Here is a 14,840-nt window from a genome sequence, read left to right as displayed (position 1 = left end):
CTCCCCCACCCCCCCAAGGGGTGCAGGCGTCCGGGACCCCCCCCCAAGGGGCCCAGGTGTCCGAGGGGCCCAGGCGTCCGGGACCCCCCCAACCCCCTCCGAGGGGCCCAGGTGTCCGGGAGGGGCCCAGGAATCCGGGACCCTCCCCCACCCCCCCAAGGGGCCCAGGCGTCCGGGACCCCCCCCCCCACCTCTCATCCTCCGCCGCCATCTCGCCGCCCGACCCCGTTGCCATGGCGACGCGGCTTTGGCGCCCGGATGTGACGCACTAACTCCCCCCCCACTTCCGGGTCCGACCCCCCCCCCCTCCCCCAGCGCCGCAGATGCGCCCGGAGGTTCCCCCGGACGCCTGGGCCCCCCCGGACGCCTGGGCCCCCCCCCGCGCTTCGGGGTCCCGCTCGGGGGGGCCCAGGCGTCCCGCCCCCCCCCCGCGGTCGCCATGGCAACACCCCCCCGCAACCCATCGTCGCCATGGCAACCAGCCCCCCCGTTGCCATGGCGATGCTGCGCGTGTCGACGTCACCACAGCGGCATGGGCAGGCGGCCATGTTTATTGGGGGGGGGAGAGGGGGCCCAGGCGTCCGGGGGGGGCCCAGGCGTCCGGGGGAGGGAACAGGCGTCCGGGGGGCCCAGGCGTCCAAGGGGCCCAGGTGTCCGGGGGGGGGGCTCAGCTGTCCAGGAGGGGCCCAGGCGTCCGAGGGGCCCCGGCGTCCGGGGGGCCCAGTTGTCCGGGGGGCCCAGGTGTCCAGGGGCCCAGGCGTCCGGGGGGCCCAGGCGTCCGGGGGGCCCAGGCGTCCGGGGCTCAGCAGCATCGCGACAAGCCACGGTAGCACCCGTGCAGCTCCTCCTTGAAGTGTTGGTAGAGACGCCACGAGGGGCCCAGGCGTCCGGGAGCCTCCTAGGCCGGGCCCAGGTGTCCGGGGGGCCCAGGCATCCAAGGGGCCCAGGCGTCCGGGGGCCCAGGCGTCTGAGGGGCCCAGGTGTCCGGGAGCCTCCTAGGCTGCACCCAAGCGTCCGAGGGGCCCAGGCGTCCGGGAGGCCCAGGTGTCCGGGAGAGGGGATGCAGGTGTCCAGGGGGGCCCCGGCGTCCGGGGGGCCCAGGTGTCCGAGGGGCCCAGGCATCCGAGGGGCCCAGGCGTCCGGGGGGCCCAGGCGTCCGGGGCTCAGCAGCATCGCGACAAGCCATGGTAGCACCCACGCAGCTCCTCCTTGAAGCACCAGAAGAGGCACCACGAAGGGCCCAGGCGTCCGGGAGCCTCCTAGGCTGTGTCCAAGGGGCCCAGGCATCCGGGGGGCCCAGGTGTCCGAGGCGCCCAGGCGTCCGGGAGCCTCCTAGACCGCACCCAGGTGTCCGAGGGGCCCTGGCGTCCGGGGGGCCCAGGTGTCCGGGGTGCCCAGGCGTCCGAGGGGCCCCAGCGTCCGGGGGGCCCAGGCGTCCGGGGCTCAGCAGCATCGCGACAAGCCATGGTAGCACCTGCACAGCTCCTCCTTGAAGCACCAGAAGAGGCACCACGAAGGGCCCAGGCGTCCGGGAGCCTCCTAGACTGGGCCCACACGTCCGAGGGGCCCCGGCGTGCGGGGGCCCAGGTGTCCGGGGCTCAGCAGCATCGCGACAAGCCACGGTAGCACCCGTGCAGCTCCTCCTTGAAGCGTTGGTAGAGACGTCACGAAGGGCCCAGGCGTCCGGGAGTGTCCTAGACCGGGCCCAGGCGTCCGGGGGGCCCCGGCGTGCGGGGGCCCAGGCGTCCGGGGCTCAGCAGCGGCGGGGGGAGCCGGGGTAGCGCCCGCGCAGCTCCTCCTTGAAGCGGCGGAAGAGGCGGCGGTTGCGGCGCAGCTCGGCCTCGCGGCCCCCGTGGAAGCCGCCCGGCGCCTTGACGCCCCGGTGAACCACGAAGGCGCCGTCCAGCACCGCGAAGGAGAAGCCGGCCACGTGCAGCTCGCACGCCTGCGGGCCGGCCACGCCCGTCAGGCCACGCCCATCCGGCCGCGCCCACGCCGCGCCCACGCCCGCCCCACACGCCCGCGAGCAGCAGCACGGACCCAACGGGCACCTGTAGACCCCACGGGCACCCATAGACCCAACGGGCACCTGTAGATCCCATGGGCACCCATAGACCCCCATGGGCACCCACAGACCCAACGGGCACCTGTAGACCTCCACGGGCACCCGTAGACCCAACGGGCACCCAAAGACCCCATGGGCACCCACAGACCCAACGGGCACCTGTAGACCTCCACGGGCACCCGTAGACCCCCATGGGCACCCACAGACCCAACGGGCACCTGTAGACCTCATGGGCACCCATAGACCCCACGGGCACCTGTAGACCTCATGGGCACCCATAGACCCCTATGGGCACCCGTAGATCCCCATGGGCACCCCATAGACCCAACGGGCACCTGTAGACCTCTATGGGCACCCATAGACCCCCATGGGCACCCACAGACCCAACGGGCACCTGTAGACCCCACGGGCACCCATAGACCCCCATGGGCACCCATAGACCCAACGGGCACCTGTAGACCTCATGGGCACCCATAGACCCCCATGGGCACCCATAGACCCAATGGGCACCTGTAGACCTCCACGGGCACCCATAGACCCCCATGGCCACCCACAGACCCAACGGGCACCTGTAGACCTCGTGGGCACCCATAGACCCCCATGGGCACCCACAGACCCAACGGGCACCTGTAGACCTCATGGGCACCCATAGACCCCTATGGGCACCCGTAGATCCCCATGGGCACCCCATAGACCCAACGGGCACCTGTAGACCTCGTGGGCACCCATAGACCCCCATGGGCACCCACAGACCCAACGGGCACCTGTAGACCCCCATGGGCACCCATAGACCCAAGAGGCACCTGTAGACCTCGTGGGCACCCATAGACCCCCATGGGCACCCATAGACCCAACGGGCACCTGTAGACCCCACGGGCACCCATAGAACCCCATGGGCACCCATAGACCCAACGGGCACCTGTAGACCTCATGGGCACCCATAGACCCAACGGGCACCTGTAGACCTCATGGGCACCCATAGACCCCTATGGGCACCCGTAGATCCCCATGGGCACCCCATAGACCCAACGGGCACCTGTAGACCTCTATGGGCACCCATAGACCCCCATGGGCACCCACAGACCCAACGGGCACCTGTAGACCTCCATGGGCACCCATAGACCCAACGGGCACCTGTAGACCCCATGGGCACCCACAGACCCCATGGCCACCCCATAGATCCAACGGGCGCCTGTAGACCCAACAACCACCTGTAGACCCCATGGGCACCCACAGACAACATGGCCACCCCATAGACCCCATGGACACCCACAGACCCCATGGACACCCCATAGACCCCAACGGGCACCCATAGACCCAACAGGCACCTGTAGACCCAACAACCACCCATAGACCCCCAAGGCCACCCCATAGACTCCATGGGCACCCCATAGACCCAACAGGCACCCCATAGACCCCATGGCCACCCCATAGACCCAACGGGCACTTGTAGACCCCATGGGCACCCATAGACAACATGGCCACCTCATAGACCCCATGGCCACCCCATAGACCCGACAGGCACCTGTAGACCCAGCAACCACCCATAGACCCCATGGGCACCCATAGACAACAAGGCCACCCCATAGACCCAACGGGCACCCATAGACCCAACGGGCACCTGTAGACCCCATGGGCACCCATAGACAACATGGCCACCCCATAGACCCAACGGGCACCTATAGACCCCACAACCACCCGTAGACCCCATGGGCACCCATAGACAACATGGCCACCCCATAGACCCCCTGGCCACCCCATAGACCCAACAGCCACCCATAGACCCCATGGGCACCCATAGACCCCATGGGCACCCCATAGACCCCATGGGCACCCCATAGACCCCACGCCCACCCCACAGACCCAACGGGCACCTAGAGAGCCAACAACCACCCATAGACCCAATGGCCACCCCATAGACCCAATGGCCACCCCATGGACCCCATGGCCACCCCATAGACCCGACAGCCACCCCATGGACCCCACGGCCACCCATAGACCCAACAGGCACCCCATCGCACCCACGGCCACCCCATAGACCCAACGGGTTCCCCATCGCACCCACGGCCACCCCATAGACCTGACGGCCACCCACAGACCCAACAGGCACCCCACAGCCCCCACGGCCCCCCGTAGCCCCCCTTGGCCACCCCGGGGACCCCACGGCCACCCACAGACCCAAACAGACCCAACAGGCACCCCATTGCACCCATGGCCACCCCATAGACCCAACGGGTTCCCCATCGCACCCACGGCCACCCCATAGACCCGACGGCCACCCACAGACCCAACAAGCACCCCACGGCCCCCACGGCCCCCCGTAGCCCCCCTTGGCCACCCCGGGGACCCCACGGCCACCCATAGACCCAAACAGACCCAACAGGCACCCCATCGCACCCACGGCCACCCCATAGACCCAACGGGTTCCCCATCGCACCCACGCCCACCCCATAGACCTGACGGCCACCCACAGACCCAACAGGCACCCCACAGCCCCCACGGCCCCCCGTAGCCCCCCTTGGCCACCCCGGGGACCCCACGGCCACCCACAGACCCAAACAGACCCAACAGGCACCCCATGGCACCCACAGCCACCCCATAGACCCAACAGGCACCCCATGGCACCCATGGCCACCCCACAGACCCGACAACCACCCCATGGACCCCACGGCCACCCATAGACCCAACAGCCACCCATGGACCCCATGGCCACCCCATAGACCCGACAGCCACCCCATGGACCCCACGGCCACCCATAGACCCAACAGGCACCCCATCGCACCCACGGCCACCCCATAGACCCGACGGCCACCCACAGACCCAACAAGCACCCCACGGCCCCCACGGCCCCCCGTAGCCCCCCAGGGCCACCCCGGGGACCCCGCAGAGGCCAGGCCCCGCCCCCCACGTGCCCCACCTGGCTGATGCGGTTGAAGCCGTACTGCTGGAAGCGCTCGTCGAAGGGCGGCACCCCGTCGGCCGGCGCCACGTAGAAGGGCTCCCAGGGGTCCCGCCACGGCGCCACGTAGGCCACGCCCAGCCGGGGGGCGGGCGGCAGCGCCAGCCAGCGCCCGTAGCCCGTGGGCGCCTGGCACCGGGGACACAGCGCCCCGTAGAAAGGCCGGGCCACCCCGGCCCCCCAGAGCCGCCCCAGCTCTTCCTTGGTGCCCGGCACCGGGGTCCCCGCCGGCACCTCGAAGGCCGGTAGCACCAGGGCCACGCGGGCCCAGGCCGCCCAGGGGCCGCCCGGGGTGACGGCCGGGGTGTCGGGGACCCCCAGGGTGTTGGGGACGTCCAGCGGGTCAGGGGCACCCGGAGCCTCGGGGACGTCGGGGACGTGGAGCAGCCCGGGGTCGTTGGGGGCACCCGGCGCGTTGGGGACGTTGGGGACGTCGAGGACGTGGAGCACCCCGGGGTCGTTGGGGACACCCGGCGCGTCGGGGACGTCCAGGGTGTCGGGGACCCCGGGGTCGTGGGGGGCAACCAGGGCATCTGGGGCACCCAGGGCCTTCGGGACCCCCCCGGCACCCACAGCACCCAATGCGTTGGGGATCCCGAGTCCATTGGGGACCCCCAAGACCCCCCCAGCACCCAACGCGTTGGAGACCCTCAACGCGTTGGGGTCCCCCAAGACCCCTCCAGCACCCAACGCATTGGGGTCCCCCAAGACCCCCCCAGCACCCAACGCGTTGGGGTCCCTCAACACGTTGGGGTCCCCCAAGACCCCTCCAGCACCCAACGCGTTGGGGTCCCCCAAGACCCCCCCAGCACCCAACACGTTGGAGACCCTCAACGCGTTGGGTTCCTCCAAGACCCCTCCAGCACCCAACGCGTTGGGGTCCCCCAAGACCCCTCCAGCACCCAACGCGTTGGGGTCCCCCAAGACCCCCCCAGCACCCAACGCGTTGGTGTCCCTCAACACGTTGGGGTCCCCCAAGACCCCCCCAACCGCCTTAGGGTCCCCCAACGCCTCGGGGCCGCCCGGGACCCCCCCGGCCCCCAAAGCGGGGGGTCCCCCGCGCCGCAACATGGCCACCAAGGCCTCGCGCAGCCCCCGGCTGGGCACCACGTCGGCGTCCAGCAGCAGCACGAAGCGCCCGGGGCCGCCCCCCGCGCCCCCCCGGGCCACGTTGCGCAGCAGGTTACCCGGGTACGGGGTCTCGGGCCCGAGGGCGTAGTTGGGGGGCGCCGGGGCCCCCGCCACCCGCGCCAAGCCCCGCCGGCACCCGCCGCCCAGCACCCCGGGCCTCTCGGGCCGCGGCGCCCCGGCCGCCGTCACCGCGTGCACCCGCAGCCGCCCCCGCAGCTCCCGGCACCCGCCCAGGGCTCCCAGCAGCCCCCCGAGCCGCCCCGGCCCCCCCGGCCCCGCCGCCAGCACCGCCACCGACAGCGGCCCCCCCCAGAGCCCCGCCAGGCTCCCCAGGGCCCCCGCCACCCGCTCCGGCGTCCCGTGGGTGGCCAGCACCACCTCGGGCGTCTCCGGGCACCCGGGGGCCGATGGCGCCAGAAGGTCCCGGTAGATCCGGAAGGCGCCCGAGACGTCCAGGCGGCCCCGGGGGGGCGGCGGGGGGGGACGGCGGCGGCCTCGGGGGGGGGCGGCGGCTCCGGGCGCCGGGGGCCCCCGGGGACCCCCCAGCAGGCTCAGGTAGAGGAGCTGGGCCAAGGCCAGAGCCCCCAGGGCCCAGGCGCAGCCCCCCAGCGCCGAGCACCGCCGGGCCATCGCCCTGGGGGCGGCCGGGGGTCACCGGGACCAGTTATGGGGTCCCCGGGACCAGTTATAGGTCACTGGGACCTGTTATGGGGTCACCTGGACCAGTTACTGGTCACTGGGACCTGTTATGGGGTCACTGGGACCAGCTATGGGGTCACCTGGACCAGCTATGGGGTCACTGGGACCAGCTATGGGGTCACCTGGACCAGTTACGGCTCACTGGGACCAGTTACTAGTCACTGGGACCAGTTATGGGGTCCCTGGGACCTGTTATGGGGTCACTGGGACCAGCTATGGGGTCACCTGGACCAGTTATGGGGTCACCTGGACCAGTTACAGGTGCTGGGACCAGTTATGGGGTCACCAGGACCAGTTATGGGGTCACCTGGACCAGTTACGGGTGGTGGGACCAGTTATGGCTCACTGGGACCACTTATGGGGTCACTGGAACCAGTTATGGGTGCTGGGACCTGTTATGGCTCACTGGGACCAGTTATGGGGTCACCAGGACCAGTTATGGGTGCTGGGACCAGTTACGGGTGCTGGGACCAGTTATGGCTCACTGGGACCAGTTATGGGGTCACCAGGACCAGTTATGGGTGCTGGGACCAGTTACGGGTGCTGGGACCAGTTATGGCTCACTGGGACCAGTTATGGGGTCACTGGGACCAGTTATGGGTGCTGGGACGTGTTGTGGGTGCTGCGACACATTATGGGGCACCAGGACCAGTTATGGGTGTTGGGACCAGTATGGGGCAGTCACTGGGACCAGTTACAGGGGGCTGGGACTGGTTTTGGGGTGCTGGGGCTGATGACAGGGTGCTGGGACCAGTTATGGGTGCTGGGACCAGTCATGGGTCACTAGGACCAGCTATGGGCACTGGGACCAGTATGGGGGGGGCACTGGGACCAGTTATGGGTGCTGGGACCAGTCATGGGTCACTAGGACCAGCTATGGGCACTGGGACCAGTATAGGGGGGCCCTGGGACCAGTTATGGGTGCTGAGAGCAGTATGGGGGGGCACTGGGACCAGTTACTGGGACCAGTTATAGGACCAGCTACGGATACTGGGACCAGTATGGGGGGGGCACTGGGACCAGTTATGGGTGATTAGGACCAGTTATGGGTGGTGGGACCAGTATGGGGGGGGCACTGGGATCAGTTATGGGTGCTAGGACCAGTTATGCGTCATTGGGACCAGTTATGGGTGCTGGGACCAGTATAAGGGGGGCACTGGGACCAGTTATAGGACCAGCTACGGACACTGGGACCAGTATGGGGGGGCACTAGGACCAGTTATGGGTCATTGGGACCAGTTATGGGTGCTGGGACCAGTATGGGGGGGGGCACTGGGACCAGTTATGGGTGCTGGGACCAGTTATGGGTCATAGGGACCAGTTATGGGCGCTGGGACCAGTATAAGGGGGGCACTGGGACCAGTTATGGGTGCCGAGACCAGTTATAGGACCAGCTACAGATACTGGGACCAGTATAGGGGGGGCACTGGGACCAGTTATGGGTGCTAGGACCAGTTATGGGTCAGTGGGACCAGTTATGGGCGCTGGGACCAGTTATGGGTGCTGGGACCAGTATGGGGGGGGCACTGGGACCTGTCCGGGGGGGGGGGAGCCGGGGGGGGGGGGACCGGGACCAGTTTCGGGGGGTCACTGGGACCAGTCCGGGGGGGGCGCTGGGACCAGTCCGGGGGGGGGGGGGAGGGGGCAGCCCGGGGGTCACTGGGACCAGTTTGGGGGGGGCGCTGGGACCAGTCCGGGGGGGGGGGGGGGGGCGCGACCGCCGGGGCCGGGAGCTCACCGAGCCGCGTCGCCGGGAGGAGCCGCGCATGCGCGGGGCGGGGCCCAGGCGTCCGAGGGGCCCAGGCGTCCGGGAGCGCCGCCCCCCCCCCCCCGCCGCCCCGCCCCCTCCCGCCTGCGCGTCTCGGTCCCTCCCCTCGTCCCGCCCCCGGCAGCTCCCGGACGCCTGGGCCCCCCCCCCCCGGACGCCTGGGCCCCCCCCCGGACGCCTGGGCCCCTCCCCGGACGCCTGGGCCCCTCCCCGGACGCCTGGGTCCCTCCCGGACGCCTGGGCCCCCCCCCCGGACGCCTGGGTCCCCCCCCGGACGCCTGGGCCCCCCCCCGGACGCCTGGGTCCTTCCTGGACGCCTGGGCCCCCCCGGACGCCTGGGTCCCTCCCGGACGCCTGGGTCCCTTTCCGGACGCCTGGGCCCCTCCCGGACTCCTGGGTCCCCCCCGGACGCCTGTGCCCCTCTCGGACGCCTGGGTCCTTCCCGGACGCCTGGGCCCCCCCCCGGACGCCTGGGCCCCTTCCCGGACGCCTGGGCCCCTTTCCTGGAGGCCTAGGTCCTTCCCGGACGCCTGGGTCCCCCCCCGGACGCCTGGGCCCCTCCCCGACTCCTGGGTCCCCCCGGACTCCTGGGTCACCCCCCGGACGCCTGGGTCACCCCCCGGACGCCTGGGTCCCTCCCTGACTCCTGGGCCCCCCCCGGACTCCTGGGTCCCTCCCGGACGCCTGGGCCCCCCCGGACGCCTGGGCCCCGCACACAGAAGACGCAGCCGCCATCAGAGTCATCGACATTTTATTGCGACGGGGCCACGGTGGCCTCGCGCCTCGGGGACGTCCCCGGGCCCTCGGGGACAAGGGGCCGGGCGGGGGGGTGCCCGGGTGACAGGGACACCCCAGGGTGCCCCCGGCCGGGGCTCGGCGCGGGGACGTGGGGCGCGACGGGGCTCGGTCCCCTCCTTTGGGGACATCAGGGACGTTGAGCCGCGATGGGGCTCCGTCCCTCGAATGGGGGGTGTTGGGGACATTGGGGCGCCGTGGGGCTCAGTCCCTTGAGTCGGGGACATGGGGGACGTTGGGGACACGGGGGACATTGGGCCGTGGTGGGGCTCCGTCCCTTGAGTTGGGGACGTCGGGGATGTTGGGGACATGGGGGACATCGGGGACATGGGGGACGTTGGGGACATGGGGGACATTGGGCCACGATAGGGCTCTGTCCCTTGAGTCGGGGATGTTGGGGACATGGGGGACGTTGGGGACATTGGGCCCTGGTGGGGCTCAGTCCCTTGAGTTGGGGACATGGGGGACGTTGGGGACACACAGCCATGATGCGTCTCAGTCTTGTGGCTTGGGGACATCAGGGACATTGGGCCACGATGGGGCTCAGTCCGTTGAGTTGGGGACATTGGGGACATGGGGGACATTGGGCCACGATGGGGCTCAGTCCCTTGAGTTGGGGACACTGAGGACATGGGGGACATTGGGCCACGATGGGGCTCAGTCCCTTGAGTTGGGGACACTGAGGACATGGGGGACATTGGGCCACGATGGGGCTCAGTCCCTTGAGTTGGGGACATTGGGGACATCAGGGCCGCCATAGGCTGGGGCAATGACAAGGGGTCCGCGTCCTTCAGGGACATCAGGCCTGACGTGTCTCCGTCCCTTGGGTTGGGGACATTGAGGACGTGCAGCCACGATGGGTCTCAGTCCGTCGGGTTGGGGACATCGGGGACGTCGAGCCGTGATGTCCCTTGGGTTGGGGACATCCAAATGCGGCGTCTCTTAGTCCATCGGGTTGGGGACATCGAAGCACAACCCATCTCAGTCCATCGCGTTGGGGACGTCGGGGACGTCAAGCCATGACGTGTCTCAGTCCGTCGGGTTGGGGACGTCGGGGACATTGAGCCATGACGTGTCTCAGTCCGTCGGGTTGGGGACATCAAGCCATGACACGTCCCAGTCCGTTGGGTTGGGGACATGGGGGACGTCAAGCCGTGACACGTCCCAGTCCGTCGGGTTGGGGACGTTGAGCCATGACGTCTCTCGATCGATCGGCTCGGGGACGTCCGGCGGCGTCTCCGTTGGGTTGGGGACATCGAGGACGTTGAGCCGTGACGTGTCTCAGTCCGTCGGGTTGGGGACATCGGGGACGTCCGGCTGTGACGCGTCTCCGTCCCTCGGTCCCGATGGCATCGAGTCGCGACGTGTCTCAGTCCGTCAGGTCGGGGACGTCGGGGGTGTCGGGGACATCGGTGGCATTGGGGACTTTGGGGACACTGAGCCACGCTGTGTCTCAGGCCCGTCAGTTGGGGACGTTGGGGACACTGAGCCATGACATGCCTCAGTCCCTCGGGGGGGGGATATCGGGGACGTTGGGGACATTGGGGACGTTGAGCCACGATGTGGCTCTGTCCCTTAGGTGGGGACACGGGGGATGTTGGGGACATTGGGGACACTGAGCCATGACATGTCTCAGTCCCTTCAGTTGGGGACGTTGGGGACGTCAGGCCATGACCTTCCTCAGTCCCTCAGTTGGGGACATTGGGGACATTGGGGACGTCAGGCCATGACCTTCCTCAGTCCCTCGGTTGGGGACATTGAGTCACAACGTGTCTCAGTCCCTTCAGTTGGGGCCATGGGGACATTGGGGACATCGGGCCATGATGTTCCTCAGTCCTTTGGTTGGGGACATTGGGGACATTGAGTCACAACGTGTCTCAGTCCCTTCAGTTGGGGCCATGGGGACATTGGGGACATCGGGCCATGATGTTCCTCAGTCCTTTGGTTGGGGACATTGGGGACATTGGGGACATCGGGCCATGATGTTCCTCAGTCCCTCGGTTGGGGACATTGGGGACACTGAGCCACAACGTGTCTCAGTCCCTTGGTTGGGGACATTGGGCACACTGAGCCACAACGTGTCTCAGTCCCTTCCTTGGGGACATCGGTGACAAGGGGGGGTCCAGGCCATTTGCACCCCCGCTTTGGGGGGGGGACAACACATTTTTTGGGGGGGGGGGGGCTCTGCCAAAAATGCAGAGCCGGGGGGGGGGGAGGTGACAAGGCCATCGCGGCCACGGGGACATCGCGGCCACGGGGACATCGCGGCCACGGGGGGGGGGGACACTCGCGGGGCACCTACAGCCACGCTGGGGGTGGGGGGGGGGTCACAAAGGGGGGGGTTTTGGCGGGGGGGGGGAGGAGGGGGGCTGGGACCCAGGCGTCCGGGGCTGGGAGGGGGGAGGGGGGGCCACCAGCCCCCCCCCAATTACCGAAGAGACTCGTTACGAGTTAAATTAGCAGGCAGGCGCCGGGGGGGGGCCCGGCGGGGGGGGGCCATGGCAATATGCCATACTGGGGGCAAGTCGCGTCACAGACTTAGGTCAGAACGAAGGGGCGCTCTCGCTCCCGGCTGCGGGGGCAGGGGCCGTCAGGGGCCCAGGCGTCCGGGCCTGCTGCCCCGCCCCCCCCCCCCGAAAGGGCCCAGGCGTCCTGGGTTGCCAACCCCCCCCGCCCACCACCACCACCACCCTGGGGACTTGGGTGGCTGGGAGGTCCTTCAAGGGGGCCCAAGTGTCCAAGGAGCACCCAACCCGAGGGGCCCAGGCGTCCGGGGAGCACCCAACCACAAGGGGCCCAGGCGTCTGAGGAGCACCCACCCCAATGGACCCAAGTGTCCAAGGAGCACCCAACCCAAGGGGCCCAGGCGTCCGGGGAGCACCCAACCCAATGGACCCAAGTGTCCAAGGAGCACCCAACGCAATGGACCCAAGTGTCCAAGGAGCACCCAACCCCAAGGGGCCCAGGCGTCCGGGGAGCACCCAACGCAATGGACACAAGTGTCCAAGGAGCACCCAACCCAAGGGGCCCAGGCGTCCAAGGAGCACCCAACACAGTGGACCCAAGTGTCCAAGGAGCACCCAACCCAATGGACCCAAGTGTCCAAGGAGCACCCAACGCAAGGGGCCCAGGCGTCCGGGGAGCACCCAACCCAAGGGGCCCAAGTGTCCAAGGAGCACCCAACGCAAGGGGCCCAGGCGTCCGGGGAGCACCCAACCCCAAGGGGCCCAGGCGTCCGGGGAGCACCCAACCACAAGGGGCCCAAGCGTCCGGGGAGCACCCAACCCAATGGACCCAAGTGTCCAAGGAGCACCCAACCCAAGGGGCCCAGGCGTCCGGGGAGCACCCAACGCAATGGACCCAAGTGTCCAAGGATCACCCAACCCCAAGGGGCCCAGGCGTCCGGGGAGCACCCAACCCAATGGACCCAAGTGTCCAAGGAGCACCCAACGCAAGGAGCCCAGGCGTCCGGGGAGCACCCACCCCAAGGGGCCCAGGCGTCCGGGGAGCACCCAACCCAATGGATCCAAGTGTCCAAGGAGCACCCAACCCAAGGGGCCCAGGCGTCCGGGGAGCACCCAACCCCAAGGGGCCCAGGCGTCCGGGGAGCACCCAACGCAATGGACCCAAGTGTCCAAGGAGCACCCACCCCGAGGGGCCCAGGCGTCCGGGGAGCACCCAACGCAATGGACCCAAGTGTCCAAGGAGCACTCAACGCAAGGGGCCCAGGCGTCCGGGGAGCACCCAACCCGAGGGGCCCAAGTGTCCAAGGAGCACCCAACGCAAGGGGCCCAGGCGTCCGGGGAGCACCCACCCCGAGGGGCCCAGGCGTCCGGGGAGCACCCACCTTGGCGGAAGGCGTCCTGGAGGCGGCTCCGGGGGAGTTGATACAACTCAGCGAAGGGGTCGCGGGGCGACCGGGCCGGGGGCCGGGGGCTGACGGCGCCACCCGGACGCCTGGGCCCCCGGCGCGGCGGGCGCAACCGGGGGGGGCCCTCGGCGGGCGGCGACGTCTCCGGGGTGAGGAGGGCGGCGGGGGGGGGCGGCGGGCCCCCCCGGCCCCCCCCGGCTCCGGCGACGCCTCCGGGGCTCTCGGGACTCGGCGGCAGCTTTTCGGGCGTCGCCTCGGGGGGCTCGGGGGGGCCGAAGGCGAAGGGCGGGGCTTGGCGGGGCGTGTAGGGCGGCGTCCACGTCTCCGCCGCCCCCGGCGTCTCGCCGGCACCCGGGGCCGCGCCGGCACCCAGGCGGGCGCCCAGGGCCGGGCCGGAGCCCACGGCGGGGCCCGGGCGGGGGCCGATGTCGGTGCCGAGGCCGACGGCTGCTCCGACGCCGCATCCGACGCCGGACTCGAGACCGGGTCCGATATCGGCGCCGACGCCAAGGCCGATGGCGGATCCGATGGATCCGATGGCGGATCCGACGGCGGATCCGACGCCAGGTCCGAGGTGAGGTCCCACATCGGCGCCGACGCCAGCTCTGACGGCAGGTCCGACGCTCGATCCCACGCCGGCTCCGAAACGAGGTCCGACGCCGGCGCCAAGGCCAACGGCAGATCCGATGGCGGATCCGATGGCAGATCCGACGCCAGATCCAAGGTGAGGTCCAATATCGGCGCCGATGCCAGCTCTGACGGCAGATCCGACGCTCGATCCCACGCCGGCTCCGAAACGAGGTCCGACGCCGGCGCCAAGGTCAACGGCAGATCCGATGGCGGATCCGATGGCGGATCCGACGCCAGATCCAAGGTGAGGTCCAATATCGGCGCCGATGCCAGCTCTGACGGCAGATCCGACGCTCGATCCCACGCCGGCTCCGAAACGAGGTCCGACGCCGGCGCCAAGGCCAATGGCGGATCCGATGGTGGATCCGATGGCGGATCCGACGCCAGATCCGAGATGAGGTCCAATATCGGCGCCGACGCCAGCTCTGACGGCAGATCCGACGCTCGATCCCACGCCGGCTCCGAAACGAGGTCCGACGTCGGCGCCGACGCCAAGGCCAATGGCGGATCCGATGGTGGATCCGATGGCGGATCCGACGCCAGATCCGAGATGAGGTCCAATATCGGCGCCGACGCCAGCTCTGACGGCAGATCCGACGCTCGATCCCACGCCGGCTCCGAAACGAGGTCCGACGCCGGCGCCAAGGCCAATGGCAGAGCCAACGCCGGCCTCCAGACGAGGTCCAATACTGGCGCCGACGCCAAGTCCGACGCTGGATGCGACGCTCGATCCAACGCCGGCTCCGAAACGAGGTCCAATCTCAGCGGCAATGCCGAGGTCGACGGCTGATCCAACAGCTGATCCAACGCCAGATCCGAAACGGGGCCCAATATTGGCGCCGACGCCAGGTCCGATGCCAAGTTCGACGCCGGATCCGATGCCGGAGTCAAGACTAGGTCCAATATTGGCACCGACGCCGAG

General features: G+C 69.6%; 1 protein-coding gene across 2 annotated transcripts; it reads right to left on the bottom strand.

Moving 5' to 3' along the window:
- Nucleotides 1-533: 533 nt before the first annotated feature.
- B4GAT1 (beta-1,4-glucuronyltransferase 1) lies at nt 534-8,625 on the bottom strand. Of its 2 annotated transcripts, XM_064503872.1 has the most exons (3): nt 7,141-8,625; nt 4,983-7,100; nt 534-1,945 (listed from the first exon to the last, which is right to left on the bottom strand). In XM_064503872.1, exons 2-3 carry the CDS (start codon nt 6,783-6,785, stop codon nt 1,754-1,756), a joined length of 1,995 nt encoding a protein of 664 aa, XP_064359942.1. In that variant the 5' UTR covers nt 6,786-7,100; nt 7,141-8,625; the 3' UTR covers nt 534-1,753. The 2 variants fall into 2 exon arrangements, with proteins under 2 accessions (XP_064359942.1, XP_064359941.1); XM_064503871.1 differs by having other exon boundaries at nt 4,983-8,625.
- Nucleotides 8,626-14,840: the final 6,215 nt, after the last annotated feature.

Source organism: Dromaius novaehollandiae, unplaced genomic scaffold (assembly GCF_036370855.1).
Source record: "Dromaius novaehollandiae isolate bDroNov1 unplaced genomic scaffold, bDroNov1.hap1 HAP1_SCAFFOLD_142, whole genome shotgun sequence".
Lineage (NCBI taxonomy): Eukaryota > Metazoa > Chordata > Aves > Casuariiformes > Dromaiidae > Dromaius > Dromaius novaehollandiae.
The sequence above is the reverse complement of the archived record's forward strand: the minus strand, read 5'-3'. Positions and strand labels throughout refer to the sequence as shown.